The 27,975-nt window shown below is 44.3% G+C and overlaps 1 protein-coding gene and 2 non-coding genes across 6 annotated transcripts; all 3 read right to left on the bottom strand.

The window, feature by feature from the left end:
• Positions 1 to 27,975, bottom strand: CHD4 (chromodomain helicase DNA binding protein 4). Of its 4 annotated transcripts, none has more exons than XM_075842980.1 (39): positions 27,754 to 27,975; positions 25,501 to 25,651; positions 17,314 to 17,432; positions 16,964 to 17,149; positions 15,806 to 15,924; positions 15,468 to 15,715; positions 14,902 to 15,026; positions 14,641 to 14,776; positions 14,378 to 14,556; positions 14,057 to 14,293; positions 13,781 to 13,981; positions 13,428 to 13,636; positions 12,923 to 13,054; positions 12,428 to 12,524; positions 12,154 to 12,345; positions 11,811 to 12,011; positions 11,585 to 11,722; positions 10,188 to 10,309; positions 9,915 to 10,088; positions 9,677 to 9,818; positions 9,412 to 9,543; positions 7,962 to 8,079; positions 7,534 to 7,658; positions 7,212 to 7,449; positions 6,937 to 7,109; positions 6,358 to 6,538; positions 6,166 to 6,252; positions 5,966 to 6,051; positions 5,121 to 5,254; positions 4,864 to 5,008; positions 4,522 to 4,687; positions 4,177 to 4,262; positions 3,828 to 4,050; positions 3,615 to 3,740; positions 3,121 to 3,229; positions 2,806 to 2,938; positions 2,307 to 2,502; positions 1,915 to 2,078; positions 1 to 544 (listed from the first exon to the last, which is right to left on the bottom strand). In XM_075842980.1, exons 2-39 carry the CDS (start codon positions 25,571 to 25,573, stop codon positions 527 to 529), a joined length of 5,670 nt encoding a protein of 1,889 aa, XP_075699095.1. In that variant the 5' UTR covers positions 25,574 to 25,651; positions 27,754 to 27,975; the 3' UTR covers positions 1 to 526. The 4 variants fall into 4 exon arrangements, with proteins under 4 accessions (XP_075699095.1, XP_075699097.1, XP_075699096.1 ...); XM_075842982.1 differs by lacking the exon at positions 27,754 to 27,975 and adding an exon at positions 26,808 to 26,914 and having other exon boundaries at positions 14,378 to 14,544; XM_075842981.1 differs by lacking the exon at positions 27,754 to 27,975 and adding an exon at positions 26,808 to 26,914 and having other exon boundaries at positions 1 to 541.
• LOC142664225 (small Cajal body-specific RNA 11) lies at positions 4,315 to 4,448 on the bottom strand. Its single transcript, XR_012851235.1, has one exon.
• On the bottom strand, positions 6,669 to 6,802 carry LOC142664224 (small Cajal body-specific RNA 11). Its single transcript, XR_012851234.1, has one exon.

A 27,975-nucleotide genomic window follows, 5' to 3' on the forward strand; every position in this document is an offset into this window, starting at 1 on the left:
TCAATAGTGTTTTGTGTTTTATTATACGACAACGCGTTCTGTATTAAAAAGGATGTAGGTATGGTGTCCGTCCAGGGTGACACCCCCTCCCTGCCCCCACCGGGCAGCGTGAGGGGATTGGAGCAAATAAAATTAAAAGACAAAACAGAAAAAAGAAAAACAAAAAAGTATTTCTTTCTGAAAGCAGGATGCAATTTGCTCCTGTGCACAGGGCGAGTTTCTGGCCTTTGGGGTATTTGGTGCAACCCTGAACCCCGAATGAAGGGGTGTACCCCATTTTAGGAAGCAGCAGCACCATCTGATCTGCCCTCGGGCTAGTGCAGTCACAGCGACACCTTGCAGGGTCAGGATTTCCTGTGACCCCCCCTAAATAACTGTTCCTGGGTGGGGTTCAGCTCTGCTGAGTCTTCTCCCTGGATGTCGATTTGGTGGACAGGTCCGGCGCTCTTCCCGTGTCTTCTGCTCTTAGTTGGGAATGTATGGGGTGGGTGGACGCTTTGTCCTCCTGACCAGAGGAGGGGGATTGTTATTGCTGAGCCATCTGCTGTAGAAAGAAAGAATTGTATTAAAGAGAAAACCTCTATGTTAAGAACGGCAGCAAATATCTCAAGTGTACTTAACCCCTTAATGACCAAGCTATTTTTAACGTTTTTCCATCATCTCATTCAAAGGGCTTTAACTTTTTTATTTTTGCATCGACATATCTGTATAAGGTCTTGTTTTTTGTGGGACAAGTTGTATTTTGTAACAGCACCGTTTTGGGGTACGTAGAATTTATTGATGAACTTTTAGTAACATTTGTTTTCTTGGGGGGGGGGGGGGGTATAGGAAAAAAAACAGCACTTTCGGCACTTTTTTGCATCCTAAATCTACGCCATTTACCGTGTGGTATAAATAATACAACTTTATTCAGCGGGTTGTTACGATTGCGATACCAAATTTATATAGATTTTACATGTTTGTCTACTTTTACACAGTAAAAACAGTCAAAATTTGTTCTTGTCTCCATATTTCAAGAGCCATAAAATTTTTATTTTTTATTATCCACAGATTCAGTTGTAGGAGGGCTTTTTTTTTTTTGCGGGAAATCCTGTAGTTTTTGTTGGTACCATTTTGGAGTAGATGCGACTATCACATTTTTATTTTTTTTTAAAGGCAGGGATTGACAGAAAACAGCAATTTTTGCATGGTTTATTTTATTATTATTTTTTACGGCGTTCACCGCGCGGGTAAATGTAATAAATTTTTTTAATATTAAAGCATTTTGTAAAAAAGTGGGTTTTTCATTTTCCCCCCCACTTTATTAAACTTTTTTTTTACTTCACTAGTCCCACTATTACTTCTGTATCGCAGTGTATTGCTTGCCTGTCAGTGTAAAACGGACATGGCCTAGCAGGCACAACTAGTGGCAGACCTGGGGGCCTTTATTAGGCCCCCTGGCTGCCATAAAAACCATGGACCTGCAATCTTACGCAGGGTGCCGGTTGGGTGAGAGAGGGAGCTCCCACCCTCTCTCCAAAACCCCTCTGGCAGCTGAAAACAGGGAGATTTAACGTCTCCCTGCTCTATTTATTTATTCAGATGCAGCGCCGTAAAAAGCCTACAGCATCGGAATAAAGCGAGTTAGTGGCCGCTGTAAAAACACTAATGGGTTAAAACAAGCTTTGCTTAAAAAAATAAAATAGCTTAAATGGCAACCACCAATAATCAGCTACAGGAAGGAGCAAACTGAAAAAACAGGATCACCCCGATCTCAGTTCCTTGACCCCTGTAAACATGCGGTTTTATGTGCTAAATATTTAGATAAACTGCTGTGAATGAGCCATTTTAATAACACTGTTGCCATTTAGACATTTCCCTAATATTTGCTTAAATATAAACTCACTGACTAGTTTGATCGTTGCCTAAACTTACCTGCTGGGGTTGAGGTTCACCGCTCCTGCTCGCCAGTCGGCTCAAAATGTTGCGTTCTGACATTTGCAGCCTGACGGCCACGGGAGGAATTCGGGCGATGGTGGCTGGAAGTCGGGTCACATCTGCCTTCATATCACTTAATAGCTCTTCCAACTGTTTAAGTACTATGGGGGGGGGGGGGGGGGGGGGGGGGGAATAAAAGAGGATATACATCAGGATAAAAAAAAAAAAAAAAAAAGGATAGAGACACAAAGTACATAAAGCATTGGTTTTAAACAGGGATACTTGGTCCTTTAAAACTATGCAGGGTTTTATTTACTAGAGGTTTTTTTCAAAGAGAAGTAGAATATAAAAGGTCATCTCTGCACACGTTCAAGCAGTTTAGCTCTTACCTTTGTGTAAAACAGCATTGGCCGGCTTGTTCCCTGCCATAGACTCTTTAGATAAGTGCTGGTGACTTTCAGCCAAACACTCCACCTCTGCAAATCGAGTATTCAGAGCCATGGACGGGTGCGAAGGATCTTCGGACATGTTCAGATATGCGGCTCGTCTCAGCTGCTCTTCTATGACAAGTGCTTGTTCTAGAAGCTGTACAGAAAGGAGACAAGTGTGGGTCAGTGAAAGTGTCCGAGAGATCGATGATGTGGACTACAAAGTCAGGTATAGTTGCTGTACGCAAGTTTATCATCAATTGCCCAGCAAGCTTTGACTATTTGAAGACTGGGTTAACTGGGGGTTTATTACATAACAGAAATATGCGGAGAATGAAAAACACATAATTTAGCAAGTTTACAAGGCAACTACAGAAAAATCAGCAGCATAATCTGAATGTAAACAAATACTTCTAAAGAAAATGCAAAAAAAATGTATTAAAAGCAAAAGAGCACTGACTTTGAACCGTCGTGCCAGAAACTTGTTTTTGATCTCCAGGAAGTTGCCTCTGTTCACTTCTCCTTTGAAGGGTTCGTTGAGGATGGCATACCGCACGTCATTCTGGATGTCCTGCCAGCGCGCATAGCCATGGCTGAGAGGACGCTAAGGAAAAGGTCTCTTATACAAGGACATTAGACTTTATTTAATAATTTATCCTGCAAGGCTATAAAATCAAGTGGGCCCCAATAATCTAATCTGGTCCACAAACTAAAACACTGCATGGTAATAGTGGTTTTCTGCAGTAACACCATTTGCTTTGCAATCAAAGGATACTTTATAATGCCAGAGAGCAGCCAATAGTCGTGTCTCCGGTGCCAGATCTCATAAGTCTTCTTTGTAACGGTCGCTGCTCGCTCTTCGTTCTGCCACAATGAGTGCAGCTCTGTAGGAGGGGGACACAGAACCAAAAAAAAAAAAAAAAACGCTTTAAAAACCACGGCCAGCCTCTGATTTCAAAAGCCAAATGACAGCCATTCATTCGTTTCACAATTAAGAAAACATTACGATTGTAGAGTTTTCCCAATCAGTACCACGCAATGTAAAGATTAATCGAGAATAGTAAAAACTACAATAGTTATGTCTACTGCCAGCTTAGGCTCTGTTCACACCAGCGTCGTGGCTTCTGTTTTTTTTACATTAGTAACCAGACATATGAACTTATATAGTGCAGCATGCCATACTATTTGGACTGTCAAATAGCACCAAAAACCTGCCGGAAAGAACACAAGTGTGAACAGGGCCTTGACCAGATATCCCCGTCTCATTACCTGTGAAGCCTCCATCTGCAATGTTAAACATAAACCTCTGTTTGGTGGCTGCAGCCTTTTTCTTTATCTCCTCTGTGGTCTCTTTGGGAGTTTCTCCATTCTGTAAAGTGACTGGCGGGACATCATCTAGAAAAGGAAAGTAGAACAGGGGAGTGAGACGTGCTTGAATATACGCAGCAGAGAGCAAGACAACAAAAGAGAAGCCATATTAACCTTTCTTATCATCCACAGTAATAACATCATCATTCACTTTCTCTAGTTCCGGTTTCTGTTCTGGTTTCTGTTCTGTCTCCATGGGCTCAGCAGCAGCAACAGCAGGTGGTGGCTGCGGCGGTGGTGGTGGTGGCGGCTTCTCCTGATTTTCAGGCTCTTCTGCCTTCACCTCTGTCTGTGCGGTCTCTGTCTGGATGCGGGGCTCTGCTGCTGGTTGTGCGCTCTGAGGAAACAAGTAGAATTTACAATAACAATGTAGCCGAAGTAAAAAGCTAAATTTTATTGGACAGATTAACAATAACATAATTTTGCGTGCATACAGGTGCCAATGTAGCCGACCGACACTCACCTCATTATTTTCCTCAGGTGGTTTAGATTCAGATTGTGCGTTTTCCTCTTTTACAGCCGCCGCCTCCTCAGTTTTTACACCTTCCTCTGAACAAGGGAAAGAAAATTGTAGATTAACACATACACAACTAAAACTTTAACTGTCCTGTCGAGCCTTTAAGGGAATGCACCTTCCTATGTGCAGCCCTCCTAAACAGACAGAGTTCATTTATGTCCAGCCATGGGTCCCCGTATCACAGATATGTCAGAAGCTTTGTTACATGGGCCAGACAAAGGTTTGAAGTCTGTTTCTAAGTTTGTTATCGGCCTCTATGTCTATGAAGTTAGTCAATACTTATTATCCTACCATTTGATACAGGTGGGGCTGGAGTATTAGGTTGTGTATCCCCTGGTGTTGATGGGGTAGGAGTTTTAGGAGATGGAGAGTCAACTGGAGAGATCTTCTTGTTCTCTTCTTGTTCAGCCAGTTCAGGCATACTCCACCGTCCATTAACATGCTCAAACTCTTGAACCTGGTGGAGACAATTTGCCTAACTTTTTAGTATTATCTTGGTTTAATTATGTAGTGGCCAGTATAGTAATATAGCATTCAGACATTTAGCTTAATATTACTGTTAGCCTATAGTGCCTTTAAGCTCCATAACACAAATTTACACTCCCTCAATATAGAAAAGCATGAAGATCTTACCTTCTTGCGAATGAGAGACATAACTCCAATTCTTGTTAACACATGTTGGCGAGAAAGACCTTCCCTCGGAACTCCATCTGCAAAAGTCTCCGCTCCATCTGCACCCGGTTCACAGAGATGACGCATAAACAATGACACGTATGCTCTGGAAAACGTAGAAAGAGAAGTAAGAAGGTGAGAAGACTGGCAGGAAAAAAAACAAACAAAAAAAACATAGCCGTTTGTAAAGTTTAATTATGGGGAATGGGAAATCTTACTTAAATTCCTTTTCAGATTTTCCACGTAAATCTCTAACCAGCCATTGGGTAGTGAATGCATCCTGAGGTGGCATGCCGTAACGCATAATCGCATTCAGGAAAGCCTTTCGTTGACGGGCATTGAAACCCAACACCTGGTAAAATAAAAAATACATCAATCAGTTAAGACTTTCTAAACTGGTGAACATCCGAATACAAAAAGGGATGGTCCACATTCACAAGTTTTTATTATTTCAATAGATCTAAAATAAAAAAATGAAGCAACTTTGCAAATATTCAAAAATAAAATCTATCGTTGTGTCTACAGCTCCTATCTAGACCTATCCAACTCCACAGTAACAGACTGCAAAGTCCGTATAGTCCGGTCATCCAGTCAGTTGCAGTTGCCAACCTACAGTACCAGAGGCATGCGAGTAAAATGTAGGGGACAGATGGAAGGGCGTATGAGTGCAGGATCAGACTACCTGGCATTTGTAGCCTTTAACCATGGAGACATAGCTCTACATAAGAGCTGTATACACAAAACGACAGAATAGTTTTAATTTAAAAACAAATAAACATATTGGCTATGAATGTGACTATATCCTTTATAAAAGCAAACAATTAGATGTAAACATCGTAAACTGTACTACCAACCTGTAAACATGGATATTAAAACATTCGCTAGATTTTTAGCAATACAATGAGAAAACCGTGCACATCATATTTTACCAAATATTTGCCACTAGCACTGCGCCAGTCTAAAAGTAAACACCATCTACAAGAATTTCCAAAAACCTTACTATAAAGAAATCGCCACCTCCTACAAATTGACAAGAATATCCTCAGTACAATATTAGATTTACCTCAATGTTGCCTCCAACACGAGCCAGCAGAGGTGGTAAAGGCTTATCTTTATCATTCCTCAGACCTTTCCTGTTGGGTCGACGAGCTGCGGCACAAAAATAAAATTAAAACATTTCCATAATAGGGAACGACACTAGAGACGTTAAGGGTTACTCAGGGAACCGTAAAGCAGCCAGTTAAGAATGGATTACACGCTCACCTTCTGATCGTTCATCAAAGTCTTCATCTCCTTCTTCAGAAGCCACTGAATAATCAGACTGGTTATCCGACTGATCGTCCTGCCAATCTGTGGACAAACGTGAAACAAGAATGTTCAACAAGACCCTGGGGAAAGCGGTGAGACCATCATTTCACATAAGGGAACTCATGACTGCTGTCCTATTGCACTCACCTCGGTCTTCTTGGCTGCCGTCATTGTAGTTAACCTGTTTACGGATTCGCTTTCCTTTACCCAGATTGCGAGCCAGGTCTTCCTGCTGCTGCTCATAATGGTGTCGGAGAAGTTTCTCCCAGTAATCTGGATCCACGCTCTCCTCCTGCTTGATAATTTCACGGACAACTTCCTCTTCCTCCTAGAAACAGTAAACCCAGAAGACACTTCTTGATTAGTCTTGAAATCTCCTTATTACTTATACAGATAGAATTAGACCAAACGCATGTTCACTAGCAGAACAAGGAAAAGACTAAATTAACCGCTTAAAAACTGTCCAGTCGAGCCTTTAAGGGAGTGCACATTGCTGGGTGCGGCCCTCCTAAACAGACAGGGTTTACTTTATGTCCAGCCATGGCCCCCACCTTGTACTGAGACAGAGGGAGCAATATTTTAGTCTGGACAGAAAATGTAGATACAGAACAAATCTATAGGAGCCAGTCTATTAACTGTATGACCCTCAAATCATTGGGAACAGTCATCAGTCCCTCCCAGCCATACTGCATATAAAGCTGCACAAATTAGGCTCTGTTCACTTACCGCCATCTCTTCTTCGCGGACCACATATTGCGCCACTTTGAAAGAGCTCAGATATTCGTTCATTCCCTGAATCTCTGTGTCTTCAATCTCATCTTGGTTCCTGTCCAACAACCGTGCTATGGCTTTATCATCATAGTGGATGACACTTTGGTCCTCACCTTCCTTGTATTCACCTGCGATGATGAACAGTGATGAGTCACATAGCAATGGCATAAGTGATTTGAATTACCAAATTCACTCTGAAATCTTTATTAATTTTTTTTTTACAAAACTACCTCCTTCAGTTGCTTCATCCTTAAAAAGTTCTTCAGTACCAAACTTCAGGATATCATCCAGTTCCTGCTTGGACATTGAACCCGTCTTGGAGCCAAGACCCGGTCTTACGACCAAGTGAGTAAGCATCATCTTTTTCTTTGCTACCTGAGTAATTCGCTCTTCCACAGAAGCTCTAGTTACAAATCGGTAAATCATGACCTTCTTATTCTGTCCAATACGATGGGCTCTGCTGAAAGCCTATTGGACAAGGAAGTTAGCCAGAGTTGCACAAGAAAAAAAAGCAAGCAAAACCAACGCAGCCAATATTTGCCCATTCCTTACCTGAATATCATTGTGAGGGTTCCAGTCCGAATCATAGATGATGACAGTGTCCGCTGTGGCAAGATTAATTCCCAAACCTCCAGCTCGAGTTGACAGAAGGAAACAGAACTGTTGCGCACCCGGTGCTAAAAACACAGTAAAAGGCAGAAGATCTCAATATATGATGGCATTAATTTCCTCTGGCTGAAAATGTAAAATCTTGCCACTAGTTTTTGGATTCAATCTTTGTACAGAATGGCTGACCATGTGTTCGGTATTAGCGGTCATAATCACTGCCCTGTAGCACATTATACAACTAGTCTTTGATGCATCAGCCACTTTGATTTTTCTACTTGTGCACCAAATATTCCCTTACTTTAATAAAACACAGATTAGCCACAGCCAGGCCCTTTACAATTATCCTTTCCACAAAACCCAGAGACACTCACCGTTAAAGCGATCAATGGCTTCTTGACGCATGCTTCCAGTGATTCCTCCGTCTATTCGCTCATATTTATAGCCCTCGTGTTCGAGGAAGTCTTCCAACAAATCCAACATCTTGGTCATCTGAAAAGGAGGAGGAATGTAAATAGAATGGCAACACTGAGCTTTTATAGCAATTTAAAAAAGAGCTGAACCATAAGGAATTTAGAAACATGCTTAAAGTGAAGCACAGCTTTACAGGAAAGGTCACCAGTATATAGATTAAGTCAATTATAACTCGTGGTTCACATTTGCAAGGTTGATGGAGATAACCCTAGAGGTTCTTCAAAGGGCAGGGGAGTAGACAAGTGCAAAGCAATTTATAACAAAAGTGAAGCTGTGCCAGACTATTTAGTAAGAAAAGCAAAATCTTACAAAGAGGCTCTGTCACCAGATTCTCAAATCCATATCTCCTATTGCATGTGATCGGCACTGCAATGTAGAGAACAGTAACGTGTTTGTTTTTTTAAAACGTTAATTTTTGGCCAAGTTATGAGCTATTTTATATATATGCAAATAAGCTTTGAAATGAACAACTGGGCGTTTTTTTCCTGTTATGTCCAACTGGGCGTGTATTGTGTTTTTAACTGGGCGTGTTAGTTTCCCTTGCTGGAAATCTCACAGAAAAGAGTCAGAAGTGTCAGGATTGTGAATACACATGACGTCCAGGCTGGATTTCATGTGTATTCATTATCAGGACACTTGATTAACGTTACTCTCTGTTTATGTGGCTGCACATCGCTGCTGTGTAAATGAATGGAGAGGAGTGTGACGCTGACTGGTCACTGATTGGTCAGCGTCATACACGTAAACACGCCCAGTTAAAAACACAATACACGCCCAGTTTGACATAACGAAAAAAAACGCCCAGTTGCCCATTTCAGAGCTCATTTGCATATATATATATAAAATAGCTCATAACTTGGCCAAAAATGAACGTTTAAAAAAAAAAAAAAAAGTTACTGTTCTCTACATTGCAGCGCCGATCACATGCAATAGGAGATAGGGATTTGAGAATTTGGTGACAGAGCCTCTAAGGCCCTTTTACATGGGCCAATGATCAGGCAAACAAGCGTTCACAGGGCCACGATCAGCCAATGAGAGATCAAATGCTCGTTCATCAGTTGATCATATAGTTTATGCAGAACAAAATATTATTGTTCGCAGCGCATCTGTGTAAACAGGGAGAAGTGCTGCCGACATGATGGAAATGCATAGGGATGATTGATTTTAGTAATGAGTGCTCGTCCCCATACATGGCTCCTTGTAAAAGGAGCAAACAACTGCCGATCAACAAGCGGTTTAGCGGATAGTCTTGTTTTTTTACGGCCAATATGTACGACCCTTACCCACAGTCTTAGAACGATAAGGCCTTCATCAAGATGCAGAAAACAAAAAAGTAAAAACATTTCAAACCTGGGAGAAGATGAGAACTCTGTGCCCATCATCCTTCAGCTTTCTTAACATCTTCTGCAGAAGTAGCAACTTTCCAGCACCTTTGATGAGGGCACCGCCATCATACATGCCATTGGGCATCTTGGGAGCCTCCTGTACAACACAGGTGAAAAAAAAATCAAAGTTGGTACTATATTATGCAATTAGTACTATATACCGCCACCTTCTACCCAGCTCAACAGCCTCTTTTATTTAAAGTGTAATTCAAGCAAGTCTCCTAGCCTACCATAGCAGCCACTGGGAAGAGGTATGGATGGTTGCAGCATTTCTTGAGGTCCATCACCACGTTGAGTAGAGATACTTGGTTACCACCTCCGCGAGTATTAAGAGCCTCAAAGTTTCTAGTGAGGATGAACTTGTAATATTTCCTGAAAATTAAAAAAAAAAAAAAAAAAGTAGGAGTATTACGACGTGATAAAAAAAAGTTAAGGGAAAACTATAAGAGCCCCTCTGCCATTACTCACTTTTGCATGGGACTGAGTTCAACACGAACAATAAGCTCAGTCTTTGAGGGCATGTTCTTAAAGACATCGGCCTTTAATCTTCTCAACATGTGGGGACCCAACATGTCATGAAGTTTCTTGATTTGATCTTCCTTTGCGATATCTGCAAATTCTTCCAGGAAACCTTCCAGGTTACTGCATGAAAGCAACAAATAGTTATGTAAAAGCAGAAATGCAAGTTTTATATATTATATTAGGATAAATAAGAAAATGAAGTCTGTTAGGACTACGTACTTAAACCGCTCCGGTGTTAAGAAGTTCAGCAAGTGGAACAGTTCCTCGAGGTTGTTCTGCAATGGGGTTCCTGTTAAGAGCAACTTGTGTTGAAGACTGTATCCATTAAGTACCCTGAAAAACTAAAAGTCGAAAACGTTAGCAATCGCGAAAAGGAAAACATTCAAAACTCTGTGGGGGACTTTGGAATCCGTTTTTGTTTTAAATTAAGTCATTTTTTTTTATTTTCAGCAAAAACACATTTGCGATACATTACCGCAACACATAAAACACTCCCCTCCCCCTTCTTCCAAAGTATGCATGCTCATGAACACAGAACAGCCAAGAAATCAGTATCAAATATACAATATACCATCTATAACATTCAAAAAATAATTAACAAAATCACCCTAAGACCGACCATATTCCTCTAAGCAGCGTACATTATCCACCCACCTATCGCAGGCTAGACCAACTGAGCCGCAACCCCCGACGAACTCAGGCCCCTACTTTCCACCCAAGGAGACCATATTATATCAAATGTATGCTTAACACTTCTAGCTGTGTAAATATATCTTTCCGTACGTGTTAACCATGTGACTGTTACAGAATTTCAATAGCGTAGCCGGTCTGTCATCCAGCCAATGTTGCGCAATAAGGTTCCTAGCCACATACAGCATACGAGCAACGGCCAGGTTAACATGCTCAGAGATAGAAATATCCTCTACATACCCTAGGAGACATACAAACGGAGTGAAATCTACTGACACCTGATATAGAAGAGATAGTGTCCACTACCTCCGACCAGAACTGTCGCAGCTGCACACATTGCCACATCATGTGTATCAAGGTGCCACGTTCTCCACCACTCCTAGGACAGTCAGGAGTCCCTGACCCCAATTTTAGTCCCAAATTACGGCATTCTATACACCCAATGTACCAGATGAGAAAGACGATGTGCCTCATTCATAGAGAGTTTAGGAATCCGTGACAGTATATCTCCCCACTGACTCTATGGGCCCAATATCTTTCCCATTTACTTCGCAGCATGGAAGGGGAGTCATCAAGGAATCGCATCAGAAGACTTTAGTATATAAGGGATAGAAGGCCAGAGGTAAGACTAGTCTTACTAATAACTCCTATCAGGACATTAGCCATTAGTGTGACAGCGTTACTCCAATGCTCCACACCGTACGCATGTCGATCCTGCAGATTTATAAAATTGGGTATGAGGAAGGCCAAACTCCGTCTGTAAACATGAGAATAACACCAACTCCTGATTATCCCACAACTGGCCCATTCTACGAACCCCCTTGGTCTTTCCACAGAGCAAAATCTGTTAGAGAGTTCATATGAGGCAACCACGGCCTATCCCAAATAGCCATATACTGTGTACAACCTGGAATGCGCCTTCTTACCTTGGACTGGTTATTTTTCAGACGATGAGCTTCATCTACTACCAAGCAGGCCCAATCTATGGAGCCCAGGACAGCCATATCAATCGTGATCAGTTCATATGAAGTTAGCAAAACATGGAATTTTACAGCTGCCTCTTTCTATAGGAGGGAGATAAAATATTGATAAGTTGCACGTTTATAGAACAGGTTTGTATGTCCTCCAAAATAAAAATAATTTGGCACAAACCTTCATGCGTGATGCTTTTTTTCCACCTCGTATAGCATTGTCTTCAAAGGAGAACTCGTTCTCTCGAATAACAGCACGGCTGTCCTTGTCCCCAACATAAGTGACTACATACATATCAGGTGCCCACAACTCAAACTCTCGTTCCCAGTTAATGATGGTGGAAAGAGGAGCACTGACTAAGAAGGGACCTTTTGAGTGACCCTATTTGAAAAAAAGAAATAAAATAATAAAAGTTTGTAAAAGCCAATAAGAAATGGCAACTAGATCAGTCTTGTTAAAGAACATAGAACATTGCTTTCTGGCTTGAAGATCAGCTGACAGAACAGGATTCACAGACAGTTACCTCTTTATAGAGAGAGTACAAGAAAACTGCTGTCTGAACAGTCTTTCCCAGACCCATTTCATCTGCAAGGATGGTGTCTGTGCCTTGCGCCCATGAAAAACGCAGCCAATTCAATCCCTCCAACTGGTAAGGATGAAGTGTACCTCCCGTACAATCCAAGTACTCCTGCTGACGGTCATACTTCACTGTAGGCTGAGAGACAGAGGAGGTTGTGAGCATCATTACAGAAAACACTTAGTCTCTAGAAAGTGGATGAAAATATTAAGCAACTTACATCAACTGTTGGAGTGTCTGGTGGCCTCTCAAGTCTTTTTAATTTAACTTTCTTCACTTTCTTCCCAGGGCGGCCTTCATCCCCACACATAAGCTCCCTGTACACATTGTTAGATAAACATCAACTTATAGTGGTGTTAGGACATATAGGCAGAAGCAGTTATAAAGGGTTGTTTTACTAGGATAACCCCTATCCATATGCTGTGCTAGGGCATATGGACAATGATTAGCCAGAGCAGAGAGCCGTTAATCAAGAGTCTCTCGCTCTGGAGCCGTCCAAGTATTACACAGTCAGCAAGTAATACTACATTTCCCCTGCAGAGGCCACTGCACGGGACGTGTATGACCAGAATCACCGGCAAGAACAGCTGATCAACAAAAAAGTTTCTGAAGCTGGACTCACGGCAATTAGAGGACTGCTTTGCCTCCATCAAATTAAGGAGATGTCCTGACGAGTTACCCTTCTAAGATTAGTTGGAAACCCATCATAATCTACCTGTGGTTCCAGTAGCCGATCTTATAAATTTCAAAGTCTTGAACATCTGAATCTTCCAATTCCCAGGATGCCTGGTCATATGCGAGATCTCTCCACTTGATCAAGTAATGGACATTCCCCTTCTTGTCCACACTGAAATGAGTACAGAAGGCAATCAGTTATTGAGGGGGGGGAAAAAAAAAAAAATTGAAAAACAATAAAATGGTTAAACAATGGATTTCCAGGAGGACAGCGACCAGTTTACTATCAAAGCGAAAGCCATTATGAAGGTTAGCGTCACAAACGGCAGCAATTTCTAAAAATATGCCCTTCTTGAACTGAACCTACTTTGCCTGAGGAAGGTTTATAGACTCCAGGACAGATTGTACTATGAAACCAAACATTTTTAGATCCCATATGTAGCTCTGGAGCGTGTCGTAAGTAGAGGTCGATAAGAGGATTGCACTTTGTTTAAAGTTACTACTCCCCCCCCCCCCCCCTCTTTATGGCACCCTGACTAGTTCACCTGTGATTTAGGACTCTGTGAATCATCATCCATTCTGGTTTGATACCATAACGATAGAATTTCTCCTCCATTTCTAAATATTTTGGATCTTTGTTTTTCCTTTTGCGGCTTTTCTCTTCTTCATCTACTCCATAATCACCAGTGGGAGGTTCATCCATGTCATTCTTTCTCTGGTAGTTTCTGAACATAACCTGGCAGTGCAACTCCAGCTGTAACAAGATCAAATCAAAAGAGAACTTCATCTATGTTTCAAGAAACACAACAACATATATTCCAGCAGTAAAAAATATATACACACACACACACACACACACACACACACACGCCACAACTGTAACCTGACAGGCACGTACCTGCAGTTCTGTCACCCAGGAGCAGTGTAGATAAGACATTGCTTGCCACTTGACGAAAAACTCTCGCTCTGCACGTCCTTCTAAAGGTTTGCGTGGAGGAGCATCGGGATCTGTAGGAGCCGGTTTCGGCACTGGTGTAGAAGGTGGTTGTCCCCATTTCCAGGTCAATATTTTCTGGATTTTTCCTTTTAGCATAGGACACTATAAATGAGCAAAGGATTAGAACCGATCCCTAATCAGATGGTTAAAATGTGATGTGGTTGTGAAAGTACTCACTGTGCATCTAGGACACAACCATTCTCCATTGGGTATTTCCGGCAGTGGTGGGTTTAGACAGTGAATATGGTAGGAAGAAGGGCACACGTCACAGCACAGTAGCTCCCCTCCATCCTTACAAACACGACAAAATTCCATGTGGTGATCTTCTTCTTCTGGGTCTCCTACAGTCTCATCCAAATCTTCATCACACTCTGAAATGTCTTCTTTAGCTTCCCATTGTACGCCTTCCTTTTCCTGCATTATAAAAATCAATTAAAAAAATTTAAATAGCAATAATTAAGACAAACATGGCACTAACGTTAAACCATTGCCACTTACACAATGAGGACAGCTCCATTTGCCCTCAGGTGCTTTATCCATGTCTGGGTCCAAGCAAACCATGTGGTAAGCGCGCGGGCACGTGTCACATAAGATGATCTCTCCTCCTTGTTGGCAGACCTCACAGTAGTCCTGGTGGTCTGTCTCATAACCATCAACGCCACCTGCTATACCATCATCTGCCAAGATTAGAGCTCATCATTCAAAAAAATCATTATGTCCATAATAGGCCAGTGCTAATGGCAAAAACTTTTAATATTTACCCTTCTTTTTTTTCTTGTTCGCTTTAAGTTTCTTCCGACTTCGGCTGCTCTTGCTAGTTGATCCGTCAGATACAGACAGGCTATTCATGCTGCCTTCGTCATAGTCTGAGTCCACATCCAGGTCCTCCTCCTCACTCTGAAGATAAAGAGACAAGACAGGAACAAAGTCAAATATAAAACGCATAGATTAAAACCAAACATCCTCCCTCATTTTGAGGGAAAACAAAAACTTCCAATTTATATAAAACGTTTATTACTCACAGACGAGCGCTTGCGTTTTGAACCGAAACCCCCCAGCTTGATTTTTAGAGGGGCCACTTTCTTGGCTTTGGTTTTCTTATTTTCTGGTGGACGGACAATCTTTGGTTTCTTTCTGGCATTGGGTCCTTAAATTTAAACAAACAAAGCGATTAAAAACCACAACAACTATTCGCTTGCTTTTGGCAGTTTCATCGCATTGAATCAGTTCAATATGAAAGACGCTCCTCAGACTCCTGGCAAAATGCTGATTTAGCCGTGATCTGCTCATTCCCCCTGCAGTGGCCACTACAGACGACAAGTATATATTTTTTCTTTTGATCGTATTGCAGTTGTAAGAAAAAAATAAAAATGTGTAGGGGACTTAATATTTAACATAGAAGTGCTCTTGGTGTAACATGGGCAATTGAAAGGATTTCTTCATCTCAACATCACATTTATTAGAGCACAGACATTATAGGACTAAAGGAGGGTCGTCTGCTCCGAAGCCTCCTGTGTGAGCCGCAGTGGAAAGTCATGGCTCACTTGATGGCCACGTGTAAAACGACATTTTCTTTCAGAACCTTCACCTTTTCCTTCCTTGGTTTTTGCTTTGCGCAGGGGAACCTCAACTGGCGGCGGCGGCGGTGGAGGAACCGTCTCTGTGGAAGCCACCATACTTTCAACTACAGCCACAGCAGCGGCGGCTGCAGCAGCAACGGAAGCACCAGAGCTGCCCTTCAATGGATTATTGGTACTAAACTCTCTCCACTTAGCTCCTAGAACCATCATCATCTTTGAGACAGCAATTTTGGGGTTCTTTGCAGCTATAAGTGGCCTAAATAAATAAAATAAAAAAAAAAGTCATCAATAGCCTGGCAGAAAGGAAAAATTATTGTTTTTATAGCAATATAATAAAAGTAATTACCTGACGAACTGACTGAAGGCTTTATAATTGGTCAGTGTTCTATAATCATCCTCTGTGAACACGTGATCAATGTCCTCCATGCCCCAGTCCTCCAGCAGCAGCCCTGAAGACTTTGGCTCCTATTAGCAAAACACAATAAATATGAATTATAAGGCATGTTTTATTAGCAATAAGCGGGACTACAATAGGTACATTCAATTATTGCCTAAAAAACAAAGACCCCCACACTAGCTATGGGGAAATACAGCAGATATGACCTGCACTGGGGTGATACGTGTTAGATGTATGGACCAGCAGTTTAAAGTCTGTGTACTTATAGTACACATGCAGCTGTTAGGGCTTATTCAGGTATAGCATAGCAGGAGATAGTCAGACAGCCTTGGGATCCTTCATTGGACCCTGTGCGGTCTTCCCATACAAGGTGTGAGCCTCAAATACTTCACAGGGATTCCCGATTAGGCTGGATTCACACGAGGTCATTACGTCCGTAATTGACGGACGTATTTCGGCCGCAAGTGCCGGACGGAACACAGTGCAGGGAGCCGGGCTCCTAGCATCATAGTTATGTACGATGCTAGGAGTCCCTGCCTCGCTGCGGGACAACTGTCCCGTACTGTAATCATGTTTTCAGTACGGGACAGTTGTCAGGCAGCGAGGCAGGGACTCCTAGCGTCGTACATAACTATCATGCTAGGAGCCCGGCTCCCTGCACGGTGTTCGGTCCGGGACTTGCGGCCGAAATACTTCCGTCATTTACGGACGTAATGACCTCGTGTGAACCCAGCCCGAGTCTCTCCCTTTGAACGGCGCTATCAGCGTTGATCGCAGCATACAAAGGGTTAAACAGCGGAGATCAGAGCTGTGGCTAATTTCGTGAGCGGGGTTGCGCCTGTGTATTGTCCGAGTGATCGGTATGCCGAGTGCACTGCAGGGGAGACGTGGGGCCGCCTGCAGCTTCCCCTGACTAGAACTACTAATCTCTGGGGAATTCAGCAGCTGGGCCTGCAGCAATTAGCGGATCGCTGGGAGGGGGTAGTTGTGTTTGCGATTTAAGAAGAGAACTATCCTGATGGGGCAATCAGGCATTTTCATACTCTGAACTATGTCCGGCCAGAGAAGCATTTCCATTGCGACACGTTAGACATACTGATTACGGACCTTAGAATCGTCGTCGTCATCTTCGTCCTCGTCACGCTTCGCCTTGGCTTTCTTTTCCTTCTTCTGGGCCAGCTTTTTCTTCTTTTTTTTCCCAGGAGTATAATCACTGCCTTCACTGTCAGATCGAGCAAGGCCTCCATCATCCTCTCCAAAATCATTGCCTTCACCAGAGCTATCATCCAGTCCCTGGAAAGAGAAGTAGAGTAGTAGTCTGTAAGAACCTGTATTAATACATTGAACTCTGATACTGCGGCTGGTCTTGGTGGCACGTACTCAGGACCCCCTGCCTGCCCAGACCCCATCGCAGAATTACTGAGAAACGTGCGATCAGCCTCGTCCGTTTTACTCACCTCCTTCTTCTGTCTCTTCCCTTTGGGCGTCTTGGATTCTCGTGGCTTTTTAGGTTTCTTTTTCTTCTTTACTTTTGGAGTTTCCACCTCCGAGAGGTCTTCATCCAAGTCATCATCATCTGTAGGGGGATAAAACAGGTTTTTTAATAGTAAAAGTTTAGAAGGCAACTAGCTTTTTTTTAAAAAAAATAAATAAAATCAGGAACAGGTAACCCCGGGGAGGTTTCAGGATATGGAGTATATGGAATAGCAATCACATCGCTGAAATGGTCTAGATAATAAAAGGATCACCTCTATGTTAGAAGAGGGGAGGGGGAGTGGGTGAACCAGACCGTGTGGGGGTGGGGCAGGGCGACATCATGAAGGTGGCATAATGCACATAATAGATTCCAGCATAGGCAGATAAGACGATCTGCAGCTTGTGCTGTAATTGGACACGCAGGACGCTAGAAGGGAACGGGGGCATTTCCTTAAAGCTTTGCAGCCATTTTGTTCATGTGATTTAGTAGCTTGGGCTGTGTCGACCTGGCAGGACTCGCAAGCGCGGACGGCAGAGCTGCACGGTGCAATATCATCCTATTTGCAGGACACAAAGAGAATCCCTGCTGTGTAGCGGAGGCCATATGCACCAGTATACGTGCGCCACATACATACACACACATCACCGCCAAAACACGGGTTACTCCTCAGAGATTAGGACAATTAATCCATCCACATCCTGACTGAACATGGTCTCAACCTGCAGAAATCACAGATTACACGAGAGGTCATCTTCACGCAGCTGTCAGAAAAGTATACGACCCCCTCCCCCCCCCCCTCCATCAAAATGGTGGACAGGACAGCCTAACTGGTTTTGGAATGAGGACAGACCGACCACAGGAAGCCAGGGGCAAATCAATCTGCAGCCGGCCTAGACAAGATATCCCCCCTCCCCCACCCACATGTTACGCAAGGAATACAGCAGAGTTAGGCCCTGTTCACACAGAGGATTTTGCAGGTATAAAAAGATCTGCCTCAAATTCCTGAAGGAATTTTGACCTGCCTGCACTCTCTTGCTGCGGTTTTCGTTGTGTTTTTGTCCGCAGCCATTGAGTGACGCAGGCACAAAAATGCAGTGAAAAACACTCTGCCTCCCATTTCAATGGGAAGTCAGAGGTGGAACCGCAGCAAGAAAGAACATCCCGCTTTTTTTGCTGTAAGCGGCTAAAAAGGCACGGCGGAAAGAACAACACCTCCACCTATCATTGAAATCAATGTGAGGCAGTTTCGGCCTTTTGACGCAGATTCCGCCTTACATTTTCACCATTATCGATTATAGGACGGGCCAATGAAGAATCCAAAACTCTTACATAAACTTGTTAGCCAAAAAGTTTCCTTGCAGAATTCTATAAATAAGAAATAACTGTGCCAGAATATGAAAACCCCCCTGAAGACCCCCGTACTAAGGCCGGGTTCACACGGAGTTTTTTGCAGGAGGAAAATCTGCCTCAAAATTCAGTTTGGAATTTAGAGGCCGATTTTCACTGCGTTTTTCCCCCACGGCCATTGAGCGCCGCAGGCATAAAACGCAGCGAAATACGCTTTCTCTGCCTCCCATTGATGTCAATGGGAGGTCAGAGGCATAAAAGCCCGAAGATGGGGCCATGTCCCCTTTTCCCACTGGCGGGAAAAAAAACACCTCCGCCTCCCATTGAAATCAATGGGAGGCATTTTTACCCGTTTTCCGACGTGATTTCCGCGTCCAAAAACTCTGTGTAAACTCCCCCTAAGAGATAAGATATTTAGATTGTGGTACAATGAAGCGTCACCCATAATGAGATCACGTCACGTACCGGATGACGTTTCAGTACAACAGTAACTCTTCTTATTCTCACAAAGCTTCTCGGGCACACAGCACCAGGTATAACTTTAGGCTGGGCTTACCCACTACATGTATAAGATGCATCCCTGGGGATTGGTACAATGGTAATATCTACAGGTAGCAGCGGACTTGCGGGTGCAGTGGACTGGATGAAAAACCCGGAGTATAAGTGCAGTTGCACGCGACCGAGTGAAAAGAGAGTGTCAGCCGCATCTCCCAGCCCAACCGCGGCACAGCTGAACAGGACTCCTGGCATCATAGACGCTTATGATTCTCGGAGTCCCTGCCTCTCCACGGAACTGCTGTTCTATACTGTATCATTTTGTTCAGTACAGAAGAGCAGTTCCGTGGGGAGTCAGAGACTCCAAGGATCATAAATGTCTACGATGCCAGGAGCCCGTTTCATCTGTGCCGCGGTCGGGCCGGGAAACGCGGCCGTCAGACAGACAGCTTTTCACGGCCCGAACTCAGTCATGTGCATGAGGCGTAAGGCAGGATACCACCAACGTTACATTTATATCCGATGTGTACATTATGAAGACGTAGAACATAGCACATCTATCCCATCACATTTACCAGATAGACCATCACCATCATCATTCACGGGGCCCTAGAAGGTGCAGTCACATCGCAGTATGAACGTTGGGTGACAACAACTAAATGGTTGTAGTGACCAGATGGACCAGGCCACGGGTAATGGCGGCTCAGTATTATGGGGAATAGAAGAGCTTAGATTAACCAGGATGGGAATCTTTCTACGTCTGTCTGACCGGGATAATATTTGCTTTGGACACAACCAGAGATGAGTCGTATTCCGGCATATCTATAGGTGTTACTGTCCTACTGTATGGGCTTAGCAGAGAGTCCGTGTAACAGCAGAGCCTCACACGGTCTACGGATGACGACACGAGTCACATTGCAGTATTCATATACGAGCTGTATAGGGAGAGACAGTCACATGTGACAGCCCCCAGGTCACCGATCAGTTGCTGGGTAGAAGAACAAAAGCCCGGGAAAGGCAGGAATAAGAGCTGACGTGGGGGAGGGGGCTGAGCGTGGCACGAGAGAGGAGGCGGCAGCACGGACACCGGAGGAAGGGGACACGCAGTGCAAAAACAGCACAGGGCGCACGGCAGGAGACGACACAGATCCAGGCTTGTGGCCCAGTCACTCCTGGAGAGGAGAGAGAGAAGTAAAAAAGCACATGCAGAGAGGAGGTGGGGGCTTCCTGATGCCCGACAGCCCCCGCCCGCCCACACTGCACACGCAGCCCTGCAAGGGGGAGGGGTGGGGGGTGAGCTTTTGTTTCTTTAGGACAGGACAGTTAATGGCTGCTTTACTTTCCGACTTTGACAAGATGGCAGCACCCCAAACATCCACGCTGCACCTCCAGCTCGCCAGGCTCAGGAAGCGCCCATCAAGCTCACCACGCCAGCCCTCATCCTAGTGATATTAATGTATCGGATTGTATCACCTGAACGGTAACATTTACAACTCAAAGTAATAAAAAGGAGAAAGCAAAACCGCCAACTAGTATACCGGCACATATACGGAGGACGCTTCATGAGAAACGCAGCACTGGGATATAGAGAAACTTCCCCAGATACAATGCTATATGTATACACGTGTACGAGGCGAAGAAGCCGGAGCTGCACGACCAGCGTAATAAAGCAAATAAACACGCACTGATCTTTTATAAAGTAGCCAATTTAGGACAGAAGTAAAGCGAGGCCACGAGTGGGTACACGACCTTAACACAGGAGCGTTTTCGTGTCACTATTACGTGACAATACTCAAAGTTTTCCCCGTTCCACCGAACTCTATCCAAGTCTGAAAGCCGCCCAATACCGGGTTCACATAGAGGGTCTCGGAGCGACAGAAGTTTATGCAGATGGAGTGTTACAATAAGACAGAAACAAAGTCCCCAGAACTACTGAAGAAGCTCAAAAGACACCAAACTAGAGCGGAGCGTGCCAGGACTAGAAGATGATGGGGATGGTACGAGGGGTCCGACACTAAAACCAAACGGGGCCCGAACGTCCAAACCATCCTCATAGGAAACCGCCCCTCGTTCTGCCAATATGTAATGACATCTCTTCTGTACGGCGTATAATATAACACAGGATGGACATCGAGCCCCCCACAAGCTCGGTGACGAGAGAGAGGGAATCATGGCTGGATGTGTATGAAAATATTGAGTCTCGTCAGAGGCGGGAGGGTTGGAAGAAACTATAGGGGACATTGTCAAAGTAGTCTTCAAATTGGCAACATGGCGACACATCACGGCACAGAAGATCTTCGTGCCCAGATAAGTGACAGGAATGGTGTGGTATTACATAACCGTACGCGCATTTATAATGGACAGACATCCCGAAACAGGTAGACGTCTGTCTGACCACCAGGACACTTTCTGCTTCATATTTAGGTTAGCCTTTTACTGTTCGGTCCATATACAAGAGCGTATGTTACATATTCCCCACCGAACAAAAAAAAAAACAAACAAAAACGATAGAAGTAGACGCCAGCAGGAGCAATACGATAAGGGCTACACGGCGGCTTTGGCCGGGACAGAGGTCGCACATCCAAAGACTGCCGTGTTGCGCTGCTTACATCACAGAATTATATGTCAATGTTATCACTTTGCAGCGACACCACAACTGCGAGAAGTCCGGCAGGTTTGGATTCCTTGCGACTGCATCGTCGCGGTAAATTGCAGGTCGTTAAGCAACATTTACTTTCATTACCGGCGATGTAGGCAGAGACCACGATGTTTGGACGGGCGACCTGTGTTGTGGCCAAAGTCCCCCCATGAGCCCCCCCACATAGAATCAGTGAATACAATGATGACACTTCAGTTATGCAACTCAGATATCAATTATGGTATTGCTTTTCCCCTATCAATATGCCCAAAGTTCAATGTTAAGGATCCCTCAGTGATCACCACCAGGTTACCTTCTAATAATTGTGATAATACAGACTGGACGGAAAACCAACCAGTTCTACCAATACCTTATAATAAGCAACCTGGAGATTTAGAGGGGTACTCCACATCAGGCTGGGTTCACACGGACTTTTTATTTTACGTGAAATCCGCGCCGCAAAACTCGCCAAAAACCAGCAGTAAAACCGGCTCACGGGAGAAAGTAAGAAGACATGTCCTAACTTCGCGCGGTTACGCCTCTGACCTCCCATTGACATCAATGGGAGGCAGAAAAAGCGTATTTCGCTGCGTTTTAGGCCCGCGGCGCTCAATGGCCGCAGGGTAAAAAATGCAGCTAAAAGCGGCGTGCAGGGAGAGGAAAATCTGCCTCAAACTTCCAAACTGAATTTTGAGGCAGATTCTCTGGCTGCAAAAAAAAACAAAAAAACAAAACAAAACAAAACAAAACTGTGTAAACCCGGCCTAGTCATGGCTGATCTAAGAAGCTCGACCTCCTCAGAAATCTCTATACCTTCATAGGAACAGATTCCATGTAAGACCATGTTCACATCGTGCATGCAAAAACGGCACTTTTTATAGGGCCCATTTGTGGACTTAGTCTCCAGTGTACAAACCCCAAAAAAAGGTAGAGACGTACCTGAGCAGAACTTATTAGGACAGAGGTGTTTTACTGCACGGGCACGTGTTACTACATAATAAAAAGCCTCCAGGACCCTCATCAACACAACAAGGCTGTGTTCACATGTTGAATTGGGGTTTTTTTCATTGTCAACGTGCGAATGCAGCCGTGTCAACAGCTCAGAAAGAATATAAGGTTCACCCAACGCCTTCCCCACAGTTCTGTCACTTGAAGGATATTCCCACCTGAGACATTCACAGCATATCCCGGGGATATGCCATAAGTGTCTGTTAGATGCGTGCCCCAACTATGGGACCTGCATCAATGTCTAGAATGGGTGTCCCCTGACCCCCATCCCACCTGGTGTGGCGGCTCCCGCATCCAACCAGAGAATGCATGGCGAGGTGGCCACTGGTGTGCAACTCTACAAGACATTCATAGGAATCAATGGAAACAGCTGAGTAAGCCACCTCGCCATTCATTCTGTCTGGATGTGGCAGCCACTGGCAGAATGAAGAGATGAGACGTGATTTGGACGACGCCAGTTCAGGAGATCGGTGCGGTCTTCAGAGGTGGAACTCACATCTATCATACATTATTTTATTTTTTTTACCATAAATGACTTAGGTGGGAATATCCCTTTAAAAAAAAACAACGACAAAGTAAAATACTGGAATTTTGCAAAAGTCCAGAACCAGACTAATATCTATGAAACATTAGAATAACATTATCTGCATATATATTAGACCGATGGATGCACCTACAATGTAGTCAAGATGCAGATGGGAAGGGGCAGACAACTACAAAAGGTGACCAAATCGACAATTCGTGAAAGTCAAATCGACAATTTCTCCAAAATCAGCCATACATTACACTTATGCCGGATTCACACGAGCGTGCGCACAAAAAACGTGGCGTTATGCGTGCGCAAAAGCTCCGTGTGTCATCAGCATATAATGCGCGGCTGCGTGATTTTCGCCGCCATCATTATGACACTCGGTTTTTATGTTTGTAAACAGAAAAGCACGTGGTGCTTTTCTGTTTTCATTCATAGTTTGACTACTGTAGCGCAAATCACACGGAAATGTGTCCGTCTGCGGTTTTCACGCACCCATTGACTTCAATGGGTGCGTGATGCGTGAAAAACTGGCAAATATAGGAAATGTCGTGCGTTTCACTGACTGTCTGAACGGCCCCGTTCATTAAAATGGGTCCGTGCGATGCGCGTGAAAATCACGGACGTAGCACGGATGTATTATACGTTCGTCTGAATAAGCCCTTAAAGTGTTATTCTCATCTTATTAAGTGATAGCATTTCCCTAGGACATCACTTCATGATCAGTGGGGAGTCCAAACTGGAGCCCACACCGATCCTAAATTTGAAGGGGATGCACTCCTCTTAATTCCTGCACAGCGGCACCCTGACCACCAGCGGTGCAATAAACTTATAAGCGCTGCAACCCCTTCATTTTAAAATCCTTGTGGGTCCCAGATTTCGGACCCCCCCCCCCCACTGATCATAAAGTCATGGAATATCCTATCGAAATGCTATCTCTTAATAGGATATAAATAACCCTATAAAAGGTACTAAACGTTCAACAAACTTCTGACGTGTCATAGTAGCAGGTCAGAAGTTTTGATTGGTGGCGGTCCGAGCACTGAGACCCCTACCTATCTCTCAAACAAAGCGGCAGAATCTCTCGTGTGATCGCTCAGCCGCTTAGTTTCTGTTCGGCTTTTTCCGGAAATCAATGTAGCAGTGAACGGACTCAATAGAAAGTCTATGAGCCCGTAAACACCGCTACATTGGCTTTCCGGAAAAAGCCAAACCAAAAAAATAAGTGACACAGCGCAAACATGATCGCTTCTGCCGCATCGGTTAAGCGATTTGTGGGAGTCTCAGTGCTCGGAACGCCACCAATCAAAACTTCTGACGTGTCACTATGACACGTCAGAAGTTTGCTGAACGTTTAGTTACCCTTCAACCATTGTGTTATTAAAAGTTACTTTTTCTATAAATCTCTCACTATTTTTTTTTAAGATCTCTGCTTGCGGTCAGTAAATGGGAACAGTCTTAATTACACCCAGAGGCTGAAAACCTGTACAGACCGAATACGGACATCAGTGATTTGCAAAAGTAGAAGAAAGATTTGTGCTACTGATGTCCTTAAAGTGGTTATCCCATTAGGGACGTTTATGGCAGAGCCACAGGGACCCGCACCTATCTCTGTTCCCGCTGCCACTTGTGATTTCTGACCATGTAAGTAGAAAACAGCGGAGCTCTCTGATCTACGCCATTTCCATAACTCCCGTAAAAGTGACTGGCAGTTACAGGAACAGAATAACACGCGAGCTGCGCTGTCTTCTACTTACATGGTTGGAAATTACAAGTTGCAGCAGAAATAGAAAGATTAAAACGGGGTTTAGGGGGGGCCCGTTCTAGAGATACGTGCAGGTCCCAGTGGTGGGACCTGCATCGATCTGACATTTAAACTACAACTCCCAGAATGCCATGAGTCAAATTCGTTATTATTCCAGCCAATTGCTGTCAGGCCATGCTTAGAATTGTGGTTTCAGCTGGGGGCGCCAAAAGGTATCTGACCCATGCTCTAGACATTAACAAAAATGTTCCCATTCACTGACAGGAAGCAGATCTTTAGAACGGTTATGAATTGAAATGCAAAGTATATTGGAAAGTTGCTGAACATTTCCGAACGCAATCAGTTTCTGCTACTCATAAAACATCTCCGCAGGATATCCGCTTACCTTGATGGTGGCTATTCAGCATGACTTCGATTTCGTTGTCACTACCGGGGGAGGAGGGTCCAACGGAAGCCATTTTATTAATGGCGCCACGTAGCAGAGGTTAATATCCAAGGAATGTTGGGGAGGCCGCGCGCAGGCACCGGAGAGGAGGCTGTAACGGGGAGAAGAAAACCAACATGAGCTATATAGAGACAGATACAACATAAACCATCCTGACACCGGCGTTATTAATAACCGTCGCTACTGCCAAGCCCAAGAAGTTCCCCTTTACCGCCATCACCTGTGTATCGCCAAGTGAACAAGGAACCCACGAGGTCCAGGAAATCCATCCATAGGGAGATAGAGATATATATATCCTGAACTGCCCCCCATAAATGATAGGCAATCAAACAACCACCCACCCGGTCACGAGAACATCTGACAATTACCTCCATCCCGAAAACATATATAAGAAAAAAAACAACAAAACACACGAGAAAACATCACAGCGCCCCCTGACGTTACTCAGGACGTAAACACATACATCCAGGCGCAGGCTAAAGTTCAAAGCCATCCTAACGAGGACATGAATACTGCCGCCAGTGGACAAGACGTGAAATGCAGCTTCCGGGGGAGCCCTTTGTCAGGCCGGCCCTGCGTGTGAGGCCGGCTGGGGGTTATAGTCCCTGTAAGAGACGCAGCTGGGAGAGGAGACTGCTGAATGTACTGTATGTAATAAAAGGGGGGGGGCATAGAGACTATAATGATCCAAGAAAAAGGGGGGGGGGGGGGATTAGCCAGCAAAACAATGACCCCCCCAAGAGAAAGAGATATATATGTATATCACAGACATCAGCATAAACTATACGTATCTGGATTTATAAAAACCAAAATGTATATAATGTACAGAACACCTACATAATTCTCCGTGTTTTACATAAATACTAAAATGTAAGAAAAACTAAATATATATTATATATACACTCACTCCTCTATTCACCTATATCTATGGAATATTCCTATGGTATATATGTAATATGGATGTATAGAATATCCCGATAGTAAGAGATATATATATGTGTGTTATATGTAATATTCCTATATATATATCTCCTATCTCTCCATAAGGCGCGTGTATAGAATAGGCGCACATTCCCCCCCCCCCCGGCGGGCAGGACGTCGCTCCGGAGCGCCCCGCATATCCACATACATGACTGTAGGTCCCCACACACAATAGGTCGCCACAGGCCGGTCTCCACACGGCCCCCTATACCCTCCGTCCCCTCACAGCCGCGTTTAGAATCCGCTCGGCCGCCTCCCACACTCACCCCGGGCCGGTATACACAATGTCCAGTAGCCTCCACGTTCCCTCCTGACGGTATATACTCCCGCTCCTCTCTCCTGTACACCGGCAGTGATGGTGGAGACCCCACCCCTTCCCTCGTACCGCCCCGCCCCGTTACCATGACCACCAGCGTGTTGCCCTAGAGATGGGCCGGCCTGACATCCCATAATAAACCTGAGGCAGTCTAACATCCCATAATAGCTCACACCCCCTTCCACCAGCCATCCCATAATGATCATCATCACAGGCAAAAAAGTGTGACATCCCATAATAGTTCTCTCCTCACAGCCCATAGGAATAACATGAGGGGAGTCTGACATCCCATAATAGTCTCCTCGCAGACATCCCATAATGAACCAGAGAGAGATTGACATCCCATAATAGTGCACATTGGCAGCCCATAATAACTTTAGGGAAGCCTGACATCCCATAATAAGCGTGGTGTGAGGGAGAGAGAACACGACATCCCATAATAGGTTCTCCTGACAGCCCATAATAAACCATCAGTGTGACAGTACCTCAGAGTGCCAGGTGTCCCTCAGTGCCCAACTCCAGGGACCTGGCCATGGTCACAACAGTGCCACACATCCTGCGCCACCTGAGGTGGTACCTGCCACTTACCTGAGGGGCACATCCTCCTGACATATAGTATATATAGATAGATATATACTGTATCATATGGCTCATTTAATGGTTGTCACCCAGCTCTCCTGGACTCCTGAGCAGCCCTCTGCCTCATTAAGCAGGGATACATCCTCCGCAGCTGGAGGGTACAGGCAGGTTCACCATCCAGAAGCTTGGCACAACCCCTCATAGCAGCCATATTAGTTGTCACCCAGCTTTCCATAGGGATTTTCTATAATTTGACGGTCCCTTTTTTTTATTTTACGATGAAATACTGACCCACGACATAATAAAGATGGGTTTACCTGCCCACATTTTCTCCCCGATTAGATGGCTGTCATGATAATTCTTCAAAAATTGGCGCATGATAGCAAAAAGTAAATACGGCCACCTACATACGTGTTTTAGTAGCCATATTATGGCCACAACACCCCTGCCATTGTAGTGGACCGAGCTGACATCACCATTGAACCCTATAGTAATCTAAGTTCGGTTCCACAGACACGTTTGTGTATGTGGGGGGTCCG

Source organism: Rhinoderma darwinii, chromosome 11 (assembly GCF_050947455.1).
Source record: "Rhinoderma darwinii isolate aRhiDar2 chromosome 11, aRhiDar2.hap1, whole genome shotgun sequence".
In the NCBI taxonomy this organism is placed as follows: domain Eukaryota; kingdom Metazoa; phylum Chordata; class Amphibia; order Anura; family Rhinodermatidae; genus Rhinoderma; species Rhinoderma darwinii.